Source organism: Vigna angularis, chromosome 10, assembly GCF_016808095.1.
Source record: "Vigna angularis cultivar LongXiaoDou No.4 chromosome 10, ASM1680809v1, whole genome shotgun sequence".
NCBI classification, from domain to species: domain Eukaryota; kingdom Viridiplantae; phylum Streptophyta; class Magnoliopsida; order Fabales; family Fabaceae; genus Vigna; species Vigna angularis.
In genome coordinates this window covers 5,983,293-6,003,886 of record NC_068979.1, presented here as the reverse complement: position 1 = coordinate 6,003,886, position 20,594 = coordinate 5,983,293, and the positions used below count along the sequence as shown (strand labels likewise).

The following is a 20,594-nucleotide window of genomic DNA, read 5'->3' as shown; positions in this document are numbered from 1 at the left end:
GGATCAGGTTCGTGAAAATCAAATGTTTCAGATTTATTAATTGTGCATGATTAACGTAAAAACGTAAAGTCTTCTTTACTGAATAGACTTCAATTAAAAATTGGTCGGTCTACTGGAATTTTTCAGAATTGTTGCTCTTAAATTTGCCATAAATTATTAAATTCAAGACACATGATTTTTGTCTCAAGTGATTTTTTTTATATTCAATTGGTAATAATATAATCGAAGTATGCTAGCAACTAAACTTCTGATAAGATCCTCTAGGCAAAATTGACCCGGCATCTTGAAATGTTCAAATCTTCTAACCGATATACAGGAAATCGGTGAGAAACATTATAGTCTGTTCCGCATTTTTTCTGGAGTAGTTAAAGAATATGAATAAACATTTACTGCATACATTCTGGCTTAAGTATTTTCCGGATTCCATTTCATTTTTTGCAACTTCTTTTTTTCATCGAAATATTATCTTGTCTTTTTATCTCATTTGAGAAGATAGGCTTTGTCTGACTTTCTGCGCTTTAAAAGTGCCACTAGGCATAGGCTAAGGAAGTAATATTAGAATATTCATTGCAGATTGAGATCATTCTTATCGTAATTCCATTATATCTTAGCTAAATGGACCGGCACTATATGCACCAGTGTTTCAACCATTTTTTTAAGGCTTAAATGCTTATTTCATCCTCAAAGAGATGAATTTCTATTTAGTATCTGGTTTTAAAAATGAAGACATTGGTCTTATGTTATGAAAAGTGTATGAATAAGGTCCTTTCCGTTAAGTTGACAGCAACGGCCTTAAGTTCATGCTGATGTAACCGTATTTTTTCTCTTCTCTCTTATGTTGTCCAGCTTTTTCCCTCTCTTGTTCAGCTTTTTCTTTGATGATTTGTTGAACTTGTTCTTTCTTTGTGAACCTTATTCATATACTTTTCATAACATAGGGACCTAATGTCTTCATTTTTAAAACCGGATACTAAACAGAAATTCACCTCTTAATATGGGAACGAAGTAAGCATTTAAGCCTTTTTTTAAAAACAAACCGAGTGCACTCTAGAAGGTAGAGCTGTCAAAACGGGTAACCCGGTCCGACCCACCACGGGTTGACTACTTAGTGAGCCAACCCAACCCGGCTCATTTATTAGCGAGCCGAAAAAATTCGAACCCAACCTGACCCACCACGGGTTGGTGGGTTAAACGGGTTAGCTCATTGGCTCACTTAATTAACCATTTTTTTTACTCTCTTCTTCTGAGATTCTTATAACATGTTACTTTGATCGATCAAATTGAAACATTAATAATTGAACCAATTGATATAAAAGAAAATGAAATAAAAGAAATATATTGTTATATATATTCTAAGCTATCAAGAATAAAATTTTGTCAATTTAGTTTGATGAAACATACACAACCCTTTTGAGCAAGAAACTACATATAGCCGTTAATAAAAATATATAGCACCAAGATAAAATTGTCATGCTTGTAGATAGTTCTAAAAACAAGATAAAACAAATGATATTTCCTGAATTATCCAATCTATAATATTATCCATCTATTAAATTGGAGTCCTAAATGGATAAATCCACGGTATTATGCTCTCTTGAAGAGTTTTATTTGCAAAGGGAAGGGAAACTTTTGGAAAGACAGGCGAAAGACTAAGTAAAGGTTGTGCATTTTGAATAATTAATTTGATTTACTTAAAAAAAATAACCAATCCGACCCACCACGAGTTCAACCCGTGTGAGCCAGGTCAAAATTGGCTCGCATAAAAAATTTTGCATTTTTTTTCAACCCAACCGGACTCAAATCCGTGATGAGCCGGGTTGGCTCACATATTTCAACCCATTTTGACGGCAGTACTAGAAGGTAAGGTTATTTAGTAATTTTATCATAATTATACTTCCTTCTCTCCTTAATATACGTCATTTATAACAAAATAAATTACTATTTTCCAATTTTAAAAAATTAAATTTACATTTATTATTATTGACTTTTAAAATGGATCATTGCTTATTAATAAAACGAATTCATGTTTACAATATTTAATATTTCCTCCGTCTTCTTAAGTAACCTTATCTAGCAACTTTATCTTCGAAAGATTTTGTTCTTATTAGTGACTATCCTTTTAACGTAAGATTTCAATCAGGATTATCTTTTGGATCCGTAAACGAAGCGAATGGCATTGACATTGATTATCTTCACCATCTGTTTTCATGCAACTCAACAGACAACTTAAATTCAGATTATAAGAAGTATTTGGAATTCAAATACCATTATAAAAGAGTATCTGTGTACTATCCAATCACAAATTATGGCCACTTGGCATAAGAGGCCTTCGGAAAACATTTAGCTACCATGCTAGAAAGTCAAATTATAATAACGTATCTGTGCTGTACTATGACAAAAGAAAGCACACATTACAAAAAGGTTTTCATGCCAAAAATTACCAACTCCATCCATTTAAATAGTAATGCTTTTTCTTGGAAAGTAAGCACATATATCCCGGGTTACACTAAGAAAAAGAAAAAACTTCTTCATGGTTTTTTGAATCTGGACCTAAGTCTTCCAGCAATGCTGTCCGAGCTGGGTTTGGAGGAAGAAGCGAGTGGCTTCATGGTATCTGAACATTCCTTTTTTTCAAGCTGCGGAGATTTCGGAGTATCTAAACACTTAATCTTTTCTAGCTGTTCTTGCTCATTAGAGAAAAGCAATCTCTTTGTTGAAACCTCAGCACCGTCACCTTCAGTTTCAGCTAGAGACTTCAATGATCCCAGATGATTATCAGTGACCTCAAGAGACTTGTTGTCCACATCAGAGAAGGGTAGCGACCTTTGTACTGAAACTGGATTTGAAGCATCTGCATTTTTCTCCACATCTATTTCTGCGCGCCGGGTTTGAACAAGGAAGTGTGCAACTGATTTGTAACCCAATGACGATATCTAAAAAAAAGGGAGCAATTTGAGCTTAGCTTCAATTTCAATATCCGGAGAAACAACTTTATGGTAATATAAATTTCAGTAAAGAATTAGGAGTAACCTTTTTATATAAAGGGCCAGTTGGGGCCCATCCTTTTGCTTGACGGCATAAGCTACAGTTGCAAATTCCACGACAAACAGGGCATAGCCAAGTTGGATTCTGTAGGGCTTCAAGTACATGCTCCCCATATCTACAAAAGAACAATGTAAAATAATGAAAGAGGTCATGCATCACAAGAAGCCATAAATTGCAAGGATTGGTTTTGTTCAAACTAAACAAGCAATAACAACGGATTACCAGCAATGGTTTTTTAAAGGTGAAGTATACTAATTTACTGAAATATTGAAGGATAAAAGATTCCAGACAGAATATTCAAAGCATAATCACGAATTCCCTGGATATAATCCTGGGCTTTGGATGTATGCACATTTGAGATTAGCCTTTGATAATACCTTGAAACATTAGCAGATATACCATAGCTCCAGCTACATGTTTCAATGAAAACAAAATGAGCATTGTACAGTAGTTTAACTAACGAAGTGATCAACAGCAAACTATCCTGAAGATAATATAAATCGGGCAACGACAGGCCAACACCTGATTTAGGAGGGAATTTAATTCACAAAGTTACTGGGCAGTCATTTAATACTAATTTTGGAATAGGAGGTTACTGGTTATGAAGTGGCGGTTATAATGATATATGAGTCGTGGTTACATACTTGTAAAAGAGAAACTTAGTGTGCCTTTAGGAGGGAGCTGAGTCCCTAACGTTGCAGTGGTGAATTGTCACCTGTTAGATGAATGCAGTATGTAAGATTTAGACATGCGTTTATTTTATTTTTTAAAATTTGAAATTTTACCACTCATCATTTATCAGTTAGAACTTCAAATTCTTAAATGGCTCTCAAATGTGATACATAGTTGACTGTACCACGAAGAGTCCGTTCTGAGTTGCTTTGACTGTGTTAAAAGGTTGCCATCTCCGTCAAAGAAGTTCCGGAATTTGTGGTTTAAACACCCTTACGGCGGTAGAGGCAAGAGATAGAGACCAGCTGCTTAAAGCACCATGTACTCCCGCAGCAGCCCACATTTAGATATCCTTGTGAAAAGCTCTTCGGTAGTGCTTTTCTACTTGTGCCATTTTATCCAGTTAGAAAGCTTTATCAATATTCAATCTCCAAGATCATGTAGAGAAATCTCAACTAGTTACAACAACTAGACTGTAAAGTAAATGAGTGTTTTTCTACTTGAGCCATTTTGTCCAGAGTTAAATAGATTTACAGAGATTCAATCTCCAATATTATATACGTAAAAATCAACTTGTTATCAACAACTCCACTACAAAACTGATGTACATTGTCTGCAGAGGAAACTTCTTGAGTTAAGATAAAGTTGTTTATAATTTATGAATAGAATGGTATGATCTAATTGATATCAGGGAAAGAATTGGATACATGAAAGGAGACTTCCGGGATGTTCCAGACTATAATTCATGGGAAATGGTAAAAACTTGGGCAAAGATAAATATATATATATATATATATATATATATATATATATATATATATATATATATATATATATAATTGAAAGTGAAATCTAAACAGGAAAATGATGAAAGTGAAAAAGTGTACACATGTCAACATCCTGAGTTGAATCCATACAATGGATGAAAACTCTCTAAATGCAACCTAATGTTGTGAATGGTAGGGAATCTGCTCCCTGTTTAGGAGAAGGAAACCCTGTGTTTGTAACCAAATCTGACCTAACTTCAGTCTTTATTACGAGAGATTAAGCATGCAGTGCACTGTCATTATAAAAGATTTTACACCATTATTAACTAATAAGAAATCACCCAAAATATTGGTCTACTTGCTTACAATACAATATTACAGCATCAACTATTCAGCATTATCCTTATTTGTCTATAAATATCCTACCAAATCAGCACAATGTAGAGAGACTGTGGCATCTTTCGGCATGAAAACAAACTCACGTTAGAAGGCATACCTCATATACAAGCAATCTCCACAAAACTGCCCCTGGACCATGTTACATTGGCTACAACATGTACGATAACCAAGTGTTTTTTGCCTACAAAACAATATATTAACTCAATGATAAAGTTCATGCAGAAAAATAAATGAAGACCAGTAGATCAATAAATTAAATACATCTCCTAAATGAGAACATGGTAAAAATGGTTATTTGCAAAGAAAGATCTTACAAAGAGAGAAAAGAGAAAGTTTATCATCAAAAGCCTTTCTTTTCTAACTCAATTATGTTTATGAGCAAATACAAAAAGTAAACAAACAAACTCTTACTGTTCAAAGTGCCACCGCTATCATACACAAGTACACAATAAAATTAGTGGTGTTTTATTTTAAGGAAAAAATCAGCATCATGTTACCCGCAATTAAAAAAGCATGTCTCGAAAGTAGTATTTATACAAATACTAAACACAAGTTCATGGCAGACAGCCAGTACACCTCTTAACCAATCACTCAAGAACAACCAAAAATTATACCAATACTCTCTCTCTCTCTCTCTCTCTCTGTGTTAAAGCCGCATATATCTTCCTTTGAATAATATACGACTACTAAGTTACTCTGGAACTCTATGGCAAGTGATACTGTGATTTCTAAAAAATCCAAACTAACAATAAAAAGTGTATTAGAGGGTGTGATGGTAGCACTCCCCTTAATAACTTAGGCTTCAGACATTAGAGTAACAATTTAATAGAAACTGATTAACCTGCACTGATGGCAAGTTTTGCCACGGACGGAGTCATAGATTCGCTTTCCATCTTTACCACAACCATCAACGAAAAGCGTCCAGGGTTTCTGGGTGTTCCCCAATAACTTCAGGTGCTCATCAGTGTACACCTCAGGCTTGGCACCTTCTTCTATCACCACCCTTCCACGTTCCGCAAACTCGGATTTCTTGACAGGAACTTCAGCGTAACTAACAGGGGTCACATTCTGCAATCTGGAAAAAAGAATCAAAGTTTAAGGTAAAAATGAACAAAACTTATGCGTTGAGTGATAGATGGCTGGGATTGGAACCTGGAAGAGCGGCGAGTGGGGGCGGAAGGTTTGAGAGTTGAAGGAGGGGTTTTGGGTTTGATTGAAGAGTAGGATCTAGAAGTAGTTCGGTGGGGTTTGTTGTTGTTGTGGAGCTTGAGGCTGAGGGAAAGGTCGAATATGCCCAACTTCCCCATTCTCTCACGGTTTTCGCGGATTCTCTTCTCTCTGGTGAGCTCGTAGTCGGAGATATTGGGCTGCTGAGGTGTGGCGTCGTTGGCCATGGCGTCGGACTCCGCCGTTAGGGTTCGCTTTCTGAGAGCCGGCATGGCAGAGTGGGTTTGAATTCAAGTTTGGAGTTACTCTAGAATACGAAACAGTACAACGGTCGGGGTGGAAAGAGGGAATCCCTAAAGCCAAAATCTTAATGTTTCTCTCTCAAACGTCACACCCACTTCTTAAGATGTAATTTTCTTACCATTTTTTACGAAAGAAGTCGTTTTATTTTCTTAAGTAATACGTTGTCATGATATTAAACATTTATATAGTGACAACATATTGAAATTTTGAAATAAAATAATAAAATATGGACAAACTTGTCTGTAAAAATAAAAAAGTAAGTGTCTGTACGTTAACTATCTGCTAACGTGTCCTTCTCATTTCTTCTTGTTAAGAAAATTATGTTACCATGTTATAAATTTGTATTCGTTAAGTAGTTTAAGATTTGGATGAAAGTACGGGTCGTTGTTTCTTGTGAAATATAATTTATATTAGTATCATGAATAAATATTAAATTAAAAAAATACAAATTTCAGTTATCAACATATACATTAAATTTATAATAATTAATTATTGATATATACACCTATGCTTATTTTAGTAACGCAGACCTATTTTAGTAAAATCCGAATGACATTAGTGTTTTCCAAAATTTTCCTCACCAAAAACAATGTAATATTTAAAGCAAAAAATTTATTAGGTTATTCTGAATTTAAAAATATGTTTTTATAATTAGAACTGAAATTAAAAAAAAAAAAAAACTGAATGTATTTTTGTAGCATTATAGTTTTGTTCTTTTTTATATAGTTTTATTCATACGTCTTTTATTGCGAATGTTTTAGGTCTTCGTTAAATTTAATATGTTAATTTTAAAATATAGTCTCAATAATTTATAAATTATGTAGCATATTTATATAAATAATGTATTGGTAAAATTAATTAAGTTAAAATTCCATTTCTAATCCAATTTTCGTGATTTTTTTTGGAAATTCAAATATAAACATTAAATTTTTAAAATCAAATTGTTCATTAAATAAATCATCACACAATTTTAAGACTCACTTACATTTTTCTATTTTAAAATATTGTAAAATAATTTTTAAGGATAAAATAAAAAACGTGACACACACTCACTTATATTCAAAGTCTCACTTATATTCAAAGTTGTAACGTAAACTGGATGAACCTCTTGATGATCCTACATTTTTCAAATTACTTTTGTTCTCTTTCTTCCTTCTCTAAATCTTGGGGACGCTCACATTAGTGATTTACTCTAATATTTATTGTAATAAAGATGAATAATCAGAGTTAAATTATTTGTCTTTCCTGTCAGACATATATTTATAAATATTATAATAACCTTACAATTAGATTTGACTCATTAATCATCACTAAATTACTTTCACTATTCTTATTAATCTCCAATCAATGACTATTATTCTCTTTATTGGATAGTCGATCCCTTAATTGACCTATAAATATTATAATGAATTTATCATTAAGTATGACTTATTAATCATCAATAAATAACTTTCATTATTCTCCTTAATCTCTAATTAAGGATTATTGTTCTCCTTATTGAATGTTCAATTGCTTAACTTACCAAATGGTCATACAAAATATATATATATATATATATATATATATATATATATATATATATTATAAATTTAATTTTCTATTAACCTATCTACAACATTTGGACTAGGGCTTTGTGCGGTATTTATTATATGTAAAGAATAATTAGATATTTTATGAAAACAAATACTTAAACACTATCCAACGTAATTTTAGAAAAACACAGAAAATAGTGTAATTTATTATTTCTTATCCAAATAAAGTTTATCTATTTTTCTCACCTCTTTTCTTTTGTGACTTTTGCAACGAAGAATTAAAAAAATATATCAAAAGCATAAAAGTATTTTGAGCAAGGACTAGTCGAAGCAGATACACAAGCAAAATTACTAGTATTACGAAATATTTGTACGGTTGTTGGTTAAATTGAAAAAGATATTATGAATTATATACTATTTTATTTCCAATAAATTTTATATTAGAAAAACATCACAATATTAAAAATTTAATTTAAAATAAAGTATTATTTAAATATTAAATTTTATTAAAAAAATCAATATGATGGGTACTACTTAAGTTATGATTTGTAATTATGAGTAACATAACCGATTGAGCTTGACGGATTGTTTCGTCAGATGATGTAAAATGAGACGGATTGAATTTAAAATTTTAATCTGTTAGTCACTTTTGGTTCGATCTATTCAGTTATGGTGTATTTATTTGGAGGAGAAGATTTGGGAGAGAGTGACTAGATGAATTTGAGAAGATTTGGGGGTGAATATATTTTTTGTTTATTTGAGTGAATTTTGAGGTAATTAAGAATGGATTTGAAAGTAAAGTTAGAATTTAACTGATGTGATAGATACAAAATTGTTTAATTGGTAGAAATGAAATATTACTAAAATGCCCATAATTATTAAAGTAATATAAAATGATAATTGTTAATGTTATATTTAATTGTAAAAATGTTTACAAATAGTAAGAAATTAACCTTAATTATTTAATTATTAAAATTTAAATTTAAGAGCCCATTTAATATTATCGAATTGTCTTAATTAGTTTTTAAGGTAATATTAAATATTGTTAAATATTTATATATTAGAATTTAAATTTTAGAGGCAATTTAATACATCAAATGCATTTTATAGGTTATAATAATGAATTAATAGAATAATAAAAAAAAAGATTAAAAAGAAAATATAAAAAAAGCTTCTTCTTTCTTCCATTTGGAGAAACAAACACATCAAATGTATTGTTAGAAAGTGAGTTTTAAGCATAACTCATCGAGTGTGGGAGGTTTTTCATTTTCAAATTCTACTCTAACCATGACTCTGATACCATGTTAGAAAGTGAGTTTTAAGCCTAACTCAACCCCACAAAACCGGCTTGTAGGGTGAGGTTTGCACCCACTTATAAAGTATGAATTGACCTTATCTCTAGTCGATGTGGGACTTCCAACATGCATAAGGTTGAGTTTTTGTTTAACTCAAAGAAAAGAAAAGGGTGTGTGAACATTTCCTTCAGATCGACATCCTCTTCAATGTGCTCCCTCGCATCGCATCCATGCCTTCTCACTCTCAAATTTTCAACCACCAACATCTCTCTCTTCCCCTCCATCTCTCTCGCAACAAACACCAATCTCTTCCTCCAAACACTTCCCTTGCATGTTCTTCCCGCTCTCTTTTCAGTTGCGCCACTCTCCAAGTGTTTTTCTCTCTATTTCTGCGTTTTCGAAATTCGATTATATGAATAGTTTGATTTAATTAATTTCTTTATCGTTCAATTCCTTCCCGCTCCCTTTTCAATTGCGCCACTCTCCTTTTCTTTTTTTTTAATCTTGAGAGAGTCATTCTTCCCACCCCTGAAACCGAATAGGGATGGAAGGGAACCGAATACACCTCCAAAATATTTCATTTCAGCAACTCTTCTTCAACATAGTGTAGTTATGCATGCTTCTTCGATTTGATTATGAAACTTTGGGATAGAATAAAATCGTGCTATTTTTTAAACGAGGACACACATAACATTTGCATATAAATCACTGCAAATCTTCGCAACATGCAACACAGCGAGATGCTTAAATTGAGTTTCTCTCGCAAATGACCGCATTTCCATCTTTTACAAATCCACACAAACGAACAAAAAAAATACAAACGAACAAAAAAATTCTAGCAAATGGTCGCTTGCAATTTCTCTTATACAGTGTTTTCCGTTCAAGTGAACCGCTCAAGTGAACACAACGTCAATTAAATTGATAGATTAAAATGTCTATCATGCTAAGACATATATTTTAAATTAAAAATTAAAATAATATAAAAGATTTACTTTTTCTATATTATATTTTTTAAAACATAAATATATAATAGTATTGTAATTTAAATTATTAATTCTTATAAATTAAATTTTAATTATTATTAGTTGTAATAAAATAATTTATTACGTAAATATAATAATTATTTTAATTTATATAATTAAAAATATTAACTAATTAATTAAAAATTAGAAAATATTTTATGTAATTAAATACGTTTTTAATATTTATTTATATGTAAATAAATTTTAAAAAATTTAAAAAAGGTGACGGATATGTCTTACTCGATCTGTCAATCCATTTTACGTGTGAAGAGTTATCATTAGTTATCATTTTTGTTTATTGATCCGGTCTAACTCAACCCGTTTTTACCATGCTAATAACATGTGAGACCAAAATTAGCCGAATTCCATTTTATCACCCGAGTTTGTAAAAATATAAATCAGGCGGTCAATTTTATGCTTTGTAAGTCCTAATAAGTTGTTGGATACAGATGGACTGTAAATACCACACCATGAATTATGAGAATACAGGCACATCGCTTCTAAATTTTCAGTATAACCTTGCTTTTGGTTATGGTGACCAAACAATACCTAATCTAATTAATCCCTACTTTGAATATTAGAATTGAGAAATCATCACATCCACGTATGTTGATGAACTACCACATGAAATTTGAAATTTGTTGTTAAAAAATATAACAAAAGTGATCAAAGCATATACAACTAGGCTTTCGAGTTTTTATATTGTAAATAAACTAAAAGCTTCTTATATAAGCAAGCATTCGTTTGCCTCTTTCAGCAGTGCCTCAGTTCTTTAAGTGGTGAAACATAAATTAAGCTATGGCGTTGAAATATCATACCACATTTGCTCTTTTGCTTTTGCTTGTCAATCTGAGGTTTCGTGGAAATGATGCTGCTCAGAATGCTAAGTTAGCAGCTTCTTTCATCTTTGGGGACTCGTTGGTAGATGCAGGAAACAACAACTATCTTTCAACTCTTTCCAGGGCAAACGTTCCCCCCAATGGAATTGATTTCAAGGCCTCTGGGGGAAATCCAACTGGACGTTTCACCAATGGAAGAACCATTGGTGATATTGTGGGTAACTCTTTATTTTCTGGCAGAAATGGTGCTCTAATGTAACCTTTTCTTTTTATACCATTTGATTTATATTTTTCCTTGGATTTTCAACCTTCTTAGGAGAAGAATTGGGACAAGCAAATTATGCAGCTCCCTATTTGGCACCAAACACAACTGGGAAAAACATACTCAATGGAGTTAACTATGCTTCAGGAGGAGGAGGGATTCTAAATGCAACAGGAAGTTTATTTGTGAGTATTTTTTAACTCTGATGTTTTCGGGATTGATATATGTGTGTAATTCGCAGTATAATTATTCCACGTTACGTTGCATTAATTTGTTTTTCAGACGAATAGGCTCGGAATGGATGTTCAAATTGATTACTTCAACATAACAAGACAACAGATTAACAAGTTGCTTGGCGAATCGGAGGCGAGAGATTACGTAATGAAGAAATCCTTGTTTTCCGTCACCGTTGGGTCCAACGATTTCTTAAACAATTATCTTCTTCCCTTTGTTTCCTCCGGAGTCAGAGTTTCTCAAAACCCGGATGCTTTCGTAGACGACATGATCAATCATTTCAGGATCCAACTTTACGTAACCACCTTAATCTAAAATTAAGTAATTGAAATGTATCTTTTGAAACACGTAAGCTAATACGAATTTATGATATTATGATAGAGGCTATACCAACTGGATGGTCGGAAGTTTGTGATCAGCAACGTTGGGCCAATAGGGTGCATACCTTACCAGAGGATTTTAAACGAGCTCAACGATGAAGATTGTGTGGATTTGGCTAATAACCTTGCAACACAGTACAATGCTCGATTGAAGGACTTGGTTGCTGAGCTAAATGACAACCTCCCCGGAGCTACCTTCGTTCTCGCTAATGTGTATGATTTAGTGTCGGAACTGATCGTAAATTATCGTAAATATGGTAATAATTTAGTCTTGGAAATCAATCACTGCATTACATTGAGAAACATGTTTATGATAATATATATATTACTTGGATTGCAGGACTTTCGACAGCAAGTAGAGGTTGCTGTGGAATTGGAAGTGGGGGTCAGGTTGCAGGGATAATCCCTTGTGTACCAACATCTAGCTTGTGTTCAGATAGGGAAAAGCACGTTTTCTGGGATCAGTATCACCCAAGTGATGCAGCCAACCTAATACTTGCCAAACAACTTATTAATGGAGACAAGAGATACATATCTCCAATCAATCTTAGACAACTTATAGATCTTTGATCATACACTAATTCATTTCCTTCCCTTAATTAATTTGTCCGCACGATTTTCTATTTTCTCAATTCTATGTAAAAGTGTCTTTAACTGTCAAAAAATGTGCTTCAAGCCATATCCTTTTTCATCGCAATGTAATCTCAATTTTAATTTATTTTTAATAATAGTTTATGTGTTTCTAATTTCAGAATCACGTCAAGTCGGAATATAAACTATTGAAATTATTTTAACTTAATGAGGGAATTAAGTAATTGATGTTTGGTTCTAAAGAAAGACGTTAGTAATTGGTTTTTGACTGTTAAAGTTCGACAATCAAACATGAACGTTGGTGTTTGACTTTACTACGCCTTGACCAAAAAAATAAACTAATTCCACGTTTCAACTGCGGAAGGAGGGTTTCATTTTCTTGTGGGTAGATGGAGGCGGTTTAGTGAGAAATACTAACACCAGGAAGCAATTTTGTTCAACAACTTCTTCTTGTAGCTTAAATTTTATAAATATTATACTTTTGTTTGCATAACACGAGTCCATTTTTTTTATCTGTCTAAAATTTGATAATACGGTTTTTAGTTGTTGTAAATAATTGCATTTTAATTTTAATCTCTATAAATTATTTTTTAATATTTTTTGGAATTTAAATTACTATTTTTAATTTTAGTGTTTAGTTGTATTAAAGATGTACAAAAATTTAATTTATTCAATAATAAAAACAATGATCAAAATCAAACTTAGTTAATTGTCGTGATTAAGAATATATTCATGCTAATTAGCTGTGAATGATATTTTTCTCGATTATTACCCCTGGAATTAAATGGATCTAAATAAAAAGAAAATAATAGGCAGTATTTATTTTTCGCGTTCATGAAATTCAATTGAGACATTTTTTACACTCTACTTGGTAGTAATACCGTGGAAATAGAAAAGAGAATTAAAGATACTCTAAAGTGGAAGTTTTGAGGTTTTTAATTTTTAGGTTTAATACCTCTTTTGGTCCCTCGAAAGGGGCCAAAAGTTCAATGTGGTCCTACCTTTTTTTAGAAGTTCAATGTGGTCCCAACTTTTGTAAAAAGTGTGCAATTAAATCCTTTTTGGTAACGGCGTTAATTTTTTAACGGGCCAGCTGACAGGGTGGACTGAAGTTTGCTACGTGGCTGTGTGAGGGTAATACGTGGCTGTGTGAGGGTAATACGTGGTTGTGTGAGGGTAATACGTGACTCTGAGATGGTAAACGTGTGTATATTACTGTGGTTAAGAAATCAGAGGTTAGGGTTTGAGTTGCAGAGAAATTGGTCTTTGAGATACGAATGGCTTCTTCCGAAGGGTGTTCGTCGTGTTCGAAAAGTTGGGGCAAAGGATCTTCTCGGTGGTCCCATGATTGTGGTGTGAGAGGAGGTGGGATAATCCCTACTTGTTATTGTGGTGATGTTGTTGTAACCAAAGTAGCAGAACTACGAAGAATGCTGGGAGAAATTTTTGGAGTTGACCCATGTGTGACCTCGTGATCTAACTCTGTATCTTTTTTGTGCCATTTCTGACATATATTCCCTGTTTGGAAGAACCTATTCCATACTTTACCCAAGAAAAAACAAAACCTTTTTGTTCCCTCTTTGTATTTTAGGTAGAAAACCAAACAGAAACAACAGCAACTCAACGCACAGTGAACTCTAACCTTTCCATTTTGTACCTTCAAAAGATGCTTATTTTCTCATTAATTATCCCTTTTTTGGGTACCTGTCTCTCTCAAATTTTTTTGGGCATTTCTTATTTTTCTTGGAATCCACTATTCAACCAGAGTTGTTTGACCTTTTCATTAATTTTCTAAATTTTACGTTTTCAGAATTTAATTGGAGTTCAGGATAAAGTTTACCTCAATTAATTCATGAATTATTATTATGGCATTAAATTCATTATTTTTTTTAATAATTACTTTAATCACGTGTAGGATTATCTCCAATTACTTAAAACAGTAAAAGTATTTATACAAACACTATATAAAAATATATTCATGTTTCACATTTTAATTCATTTTATATTATAAATAAACCCTTATAGCTAGTATAAATTAAACTAAACTTTTTTAATGGAACAGAGGTAATGGCCATTGAATCAACTCTCATTATTAGTAAACTGGGTCACTTCACTACATAGGATTTGTAATTCACATCGTTTACAAATGTAGCACATGTTTTTATTAAGATTTCTCTTTTCATCCATGCTACCACCTTTCAGAATGACGATATATAATGAAAACACAATTTTCTTTCTTTTTTCAAATTGGTTTTCAGAAGCAAATATTCTTTTTCTCGAATCGCCTGCTGGTGTTGGCTTCTCATACACAAATACCAGCTCTGATCTCAAAACTTCAGGGGACAAAAGAACAGGTATAAGTAAATCTGAAGTGCTGTTGAATTTAAGGGGGTTTGTCACCATTTTCATAACCACTGTTATTCTATCCTAAGAATTTCAAATTTGTAACACAGCTCAGGATGCACTGATTTTCCTAATCAGATGGATGTCAAGGTTTCCACAGTTAACTGCTGCAAAGAGTTAACTGCTGCAGGATTGAAAATATGGGTATTCATGTACGGTTTTAAATCGTTTCTTTACAATATGGGTATTCAGGTACGGTTTTAAATCATATGTATACGCTTCAATATTGACTTCTTTAATTTTCAGCATTTCTCTCAATCACCGAGAAGATTCTTTGTCCAACTTTTCGAACACGACGAACACCCTTCAAAAGACCAATTTCTTTGCAACTCAAACCCTAACTTCTGATTTCTTAACCACAGTAATATACACACGTTTACCCTCTCACAGCCACGTATTACCCTCACACAGCCACGTAACAAACTTTAGTCCACCCTGTCAGCTGTCCCGTTAAAAAATTAACGCCGTTACCAAAAAGGATTTAATTGCACACTTTTTACAAAAGTTGGGACCTAGGACCACATTGAACTTTTGGCCCATTTCGAGGGACCAAAACAGGTATTAAACCTATTTTTTAATTACATGGACCATGTAGCGCCGAGTTTTGAAAGGGCCAAGACACGTTGGGCCTTGGTAGCACTTGAAAACCAAATCAAACTAAATTGAGAGTTCAGAAAGATTCTGATTCTCCTCGCTAACCCTCTCTCAACGCAACCCATTTCATTTCAATTCAATTCAAGCCGTGTGAATATGAAATTGAAACTTGCGCAAGAAAAAATCAATTAAAATTCCCCCCAAATTCCCGTGCATGTGTCGTCGCCTAGGGTTTAAGGAGGAGTTTTCTTCAGTCCGATAATTACACTCACGACACAACAATGTCATTTTCGTTGTTCGCCACGCCGCAGCAGCAACATCAACCACAACCGCAGCAGTCTCCTTTTCAACCACAGCAAACTAGTCTGTTCCTTCCGCAGCAGCAGCAGCAGTTTCAACCACAACAACAGCAGCAGCCACATCAGCCACAACAGCAGTTGTTTTTGTTCACTAACGATAAAACACCCGCTAGTTATAGTACCAATTGGGCGGATCTACATCCTGACTCCCAGAAGATTCTCCTTCAGATAGAGTATGCTTTAATTTCACCATTTTTCCTCAATGTTTCTGCAAAAATGAGAGAGAGAGAGAGAGAGAGAGAGAGAGAGAGAGAGAGAGAGAGAGAGAGAGAGAGAGAGAGAGAGAGAGAGAGAGAGAGAGAGAAGAAGGTTTTTGTGTTCAGTGGTTAAAATGTGGTTATTGCTTGTCCTTTAGTTGCTTAATTACCTGTTATTTGTTACTTAGGGAGCGGATATTGGAGTATAGGGATGAAAGCCAGAGACTAGATCAGTGTAGTCGTCTTTATGATTCTTCTGTTTCCAACGATGGCTTTGAGCTTGACGCGGGCCATATTGTTCAGGTGCACCCTTTATGCTCTTGTTGATTCTTATTTGGCTGTAATCTATTCCATTCTTGTTATATAATATATATTTATTTTTTTTCAAGTAAAGTGTTGTTTCTTCGGTATAGAACTTGTGGTAAAATGACAGTTTCCTCCTTGCAAGAGAAAAAGAAGTAGATTGATGTTTCTAGTTGACGCATATCTGATATAATGTGACTGGTTTTATTGTAGTTTATGTTTTAGTAGTGTTGAGTTAAGAATTAATGGAGTATCTGTTTTTCCTAAAAGCAGGGCCTAATGCTACTGGTTTTATTGTAGTTTACATTTTAGTAGTGTTGAGTTGACAATTAATGGACTATCTGTTTTTTACTAAAAGCAAGGCCTAATGTTACTGGTCATTTCTGTTACTATCCCGTGGACAGAACTAACATGACCATCCTTATCTGACTTCTATAAGAAATTTAAATTTTCATTGTTTGTTGTTTGCAAAGTAAAGTCTGAAAGAAGTTTATTTGTTAACAGTTGCCACACTAAGTGTAAAGAAGTTGTGGCAAAATCAGTTGATTGTTGACACTTGGATTATGTGGTTTGCTCTATTTTTCAAATAGAGCATGTCACATTATGACCTTAAAAACACAAAAAAAGTCTGGGAGTTTTTCATGTATTCTGTTTGTCAAATGTTGGTAGTGAACGTTTTAGGTATTTTAACCTTTATAAATGAGTTGTTTTAAATTGTAGGTAATTCAACTCATGTTGCAGTTGCAATTTTTATAGGAACATGCTAACCTATTTTGAGAAATGTTAAAGTATGCATTCTTCTTATGACGTGTGCTAAAGTCAATTTTAAATCCATTTTTTATTCCTACTTTGTGCTTTTCATGTATGGTTAGTCAACTTTCTTCTATGACTAAGAACTATCACTAATACTGAGATGGTTAACTGCTCCCTTCTCTCACAACATCGTGCTTATTGCTTAATGTAATCTATTCATGAAACAATGTTTTTTTTTCTTCCTTGTGATGTTTGTAGGAACTTGGTGGAATTAGCACTGGCATGGAACGACAAAAGACTTTGTTGCAGGAACTGATGTCCACTGTTAAGGAAATGCTACGCAATACAGAGGTTGCTGTTCGTTCCTTTATGATACTACGCCCCAGGTTCCTTCATCCCAGTGGGGGTTCATCAAGTGCCACTGCCCCATCACAGACTCCTGGAGCGACTATAGCACCTGGCTCAAGTGGCCAACCGATAAATGCATCTATAATGCCTGTTTTTGATTTCTACAGTGGTCTTCCAAAGAAACCATCTCCATTTTTACAGCAAACAATTTTAAGATTTGAGAAGTATCTTGGCGAGTGCCATCAGTGGATTGAAGAGTTAGAGCAGCTGCTTCTTTTGGACTCTGAGAGAAATGCTTCCAGTAACGGATCTTCATTACTACAATCTCTTCCCAAGGTCATGACAAATGTGCATGACTTTTTTGTTCATGTGGCTGCGAAGGTAGATTGATTGCTCTTTTAGCTAATATCACAAATAACTACGACTATATGCACTTTGTATTGAACCGTCAGAATTAAAATTTACTTATTCATAAAATATGACTTCCAAAATTTAATGATGGTAGAACTCTTTTTTTTTTTTTATCACATTTCTCTTTCTTGGTATATTCTATTCTGTGTATGTGTTGTTGGTTCATTTTAAATTGCTATCTCTTTTTAAAGAGTCTATTATATATGTCATTCACCTTGTCCATATTTATGCTTCTCTGGTACTTCAAATTTGTTATCATTTTCTATATTTCATATGGAACTACTATGGTATCATGCTCCATTTTCTGCTTATTGTAATGAATGAAAGGCCAGAAGCTTTTGTAGTAGTGATGATGATAAATGTACAGTTGACCCTTTTGCTAAAAGGGTTTTCGTGCATATACAAAACCATGCCCTATAATGTTACCAATTCTCATTTACAGCAATGATAACCAATTTTTAAATGATGTCTATTCAGGTGGAGAGCATTCATCAGTTCATTGAATCTATGAAATCATCATACCTAGCTGATCAGCGTCACCGGGGGGAGGTGAATGACCCGTTTTTGGAGGCAGATAGGCGAGAAACTGCTAGACAAGAAGCTGCCTCAAAAAGAGTTCATCCAACATTACATTTACCTGCAAATCCACAACCCTCAACTCAAGTTGCTGGGTTGTTTTCCAGTTCAGGGACTCAAGCAGCATTGCCTGCCCCACAGACATCTGCAGCAACTACATCATTGTCATCAGGAAGTGGATTCTCTCTTTTTAGTACACCATCCTCTGCTCCATCGTCTTCTGCGTTGTCATCTCTATTTACGACACCAACTCCTGCTCCAGGACCTCAAACCTCACTTTTTGGTTCTGCAACATCTGTACCTGGCCAGGCATCAACTCCCTCTCTGTTCGGTAATACCACTCCATTGTTTAGTTCAACCCCAGCCACAAATTCACTCTTTTCAACTCCATTTGGTTCAGGTACTGTTTTTGGGTTATATTTCTTAATAGTAGTCATCCTACTTTCAAGTATTGATAGACTACATAGTTGTTTTTAGATAGAAAAATGTTTTGGTAGTCATTATTTCAAAGTTTCGGGTGATGTTGGACCACATAACACATAGGACACAAAAGGTAAAAATTAGGGTTTATTGGGAGAATTAAAGAAATGATGGTAAAGGGTGAGGATTAAGATCTTAAGTTTCAACTGAGGTTGACGGAGTAGCTAGTGTCGGTTGTAAATAAAGAACCGAATAATCAGTCTAGTTAAAATTAGTTTTATTTCTCATTTTTCATTATTAAGAGAATTGAGTGGAACCGTGTGACTTTAATTGGTTCACATGAAGTGATGATTCTATACTGGTTTTCTGGTTTAAGTTTGGTTTTGGAAAGGATTTTAGGGTTCCGTTTCAAAGGTCTGGAGGACCGTGTCCTATTCCGGTTCACAAGCTGACATGTTCCGATTTTGGAAATCTGTTTGAAATTACTGAGCATCCTATTGTTGTACTTGACCGCTAGAGGGAAAGAGGATGGAACCAGGATCCATTAACACTAGTCTTTTGTCCCCTAGAAATTTGAACATTCATTGTCAATTTCATATTTTTGGAGAAAAGTAGAAGGAAATAAAGAATAGGGGAGGGGTTTGGGTTCACTTATCCTTAATTCTATTGTCAAATGAAATTAACAATTTGCTCGGTATTCTTTCCAGGCGCTGCAACAGGATCTGGGGCTAGCTTTGGACCTGGATCGGTAAAATAAATTTTATCCTTACTGGCACGTTTGTAGACTATTTCTGTTAATTATTTAAAACAATCCTAGTATGTCGTGTCTTGTCAGTCTTAATAGAATTAAGCATTGTGAATTTTGTGCTTTGTATGATTGCTTCTTCTGAATCTTCGTTTCTATGATATTCTTGCAGAAAAATCCACGGGCGAAATCCAGAACTGCTCGACGCTGATAAGTGTGATCTGAAAGCATAAAGTTGATTGGAATCTTTCCTGTTGCCGAGCAAATATGCAATTTTCTTGCTCGAAGCAATGGTTTTTCCTTATTAGACGGTCTTAAATGGTTTTTCCTCTGAATTGGAATGTAGATGTCGCATTGAGGGCACTGGTACGTATCGTGGACAATTGGATGCGGCCGTGTTTCAGTCCATTGAGTTCTTCCATTGGGTATTTTCTTTTAGCTACTGTTGACCCATTTTCTTTAACATTGTAGATTAATATAGGTTAGATGATTTTGAATGCTATATGCTGTAGCTTTGCTTTCTTCCTGGTTCCAGGTTGAGTTTGATACACCCCTCGCTGTTGTAAAAGATACCAACTGCTTGGAAGATATTTGGATACATTTTACTGATATATTATTGTAAACTTGGAGTAATTGAAGACTTGTTCACTATTTAACTTGGAGTAATTGAACTTTAAAACACTCAGACTTGTTCACTATTTAAAGCTCGAGACAAACCCAACCCACACTACTGAAACCCCGTAAATATCGTGATAAATTGGTACCTTTAGTACTTTTAAATTGTTAATTTTTATTGATGTAATTTGGTGCTTTGTTTTGTGCACTAAATCTTTAATAACGAAATTCGTTATTATAAGAAATCAAACGCATTAAATACATTGATTTAAAAAAGCAAAATAATAAGGGGATTTGGCTGGATACTTAAAAGTAAAGGTCCAAGATAACTAGGTTTTATACGCATAAGCGCAACACATAAA

The 20,594-nt window shown here is 33.7% G+C and overlaps 3 protein-coding genes across 6 annotated transcripts; 2 read left to right on the top strand and 1 right to left on the bottom strand.

Annotated features, from left to right (window-relative positions):
• Nucleotides 1–2,368: 2,368 nt before the first annotated feature.
• LOC108334691 (uncharacterized) lies at nt 2,369–6,476 on the bottom strand. Of its 2 annotated transcripts, XM_017570602.2 has the most exons (6): nt 6,036–6,476; nt 5,725–5,958; nt 4,981–5,064; nt 3,423–3,455; nt 3,031–3,160; nt 2,369–2,933 (listed from the first exon to the last, which is right to left on the bottom strand). In XM_017570602.2, the coding sequence occupies exons 1-6, from the start codon at nt 6,320–6,322 to the stop codon at nt 2,529–2,531; spliced, it is 1,173 nt and encodes a 390-aa protein (XP_017426091.2). In that variant the 5' UTR covers nt 6,323–6,476; the 3' UTR covers nt 2,369–2,528. The 2 variants fall into 2 exon arrangements, with proteins under 2 accessions (XP_017426091.2, XP_017426092.2); XM_017570603.2 differs by lacking the exon at nt 3,423–3,455 and having other exon boundaries at nt 6,036–6,474.
• Nucleotides 6,477–10,975: 4,499 nt separating this feature from the next.
• On the top strand, nt 10,976–12,657 carry LOC108335537 (GDSL esterase/lipase At2g23540). The gene is made up of 5 exons (XM_017571574.2): nt 10,976–11,259; nt 11,358–11,488; nt 11,586–11,834; nt 11,919–12,174; nt 12,258–12,657. Exons 1-5 carry the CDS (start codon nt 11,001–11,003, stop codon nt 12,485–12,487), a joined length of 1,125 nt encoding a protein of 374 aa, XP_017427063.1. The 5' UTR covers nt 10,976–11,000; the 3' UTR covers nt 12,488–12,657.
• Nucleotides 12,658–15,532: 2,875 nt separating this feature from the next.
• Nucleotides 15,533–20,273, top strand: LOC108336121 (nuclear pore complex protein NUP58). 3 transcript variants are annotated; one of them, XR_008245759.1, is made up of 7 exons: nt 15,533–16,037; nt 16,250–16,364; nt 17,376–17,846; nt 18,354–18,852; nt 19,580–19,644; nt 19,790–20,042; nt 20,153–20,273. XR_008245759.1 is itself a non-coding variant. In XM_017572467.2 (6 exons), the coding sequence occupies exons 1-6, from the start codon at nt 15,787–15,789 to the stop codon at nt 19,826–19,828; spliced, it is 1,416 nt and encodes a 471-aa protein (XP_017427956.1). In that variant the 5' UTR covers nt 15,537–15,786; the 3' UTR covers nt 19,829–20,273. The 3 variants fall into 3 exon arrangements, 1 of the variants encoding a protein (XP_017427956.1); XR_001832818.2 differs by having other exon boundaries at nt 15,537–16,037; nt 19,580–19,620; XM_017572467.2 differs by having other exon boundaries at nt 15,537–16,037; nt 19,580–19,620; nt 19,790–20,273.
• Nucleotides 20,274–20,594: the final 321 nt, after the last annotated feature.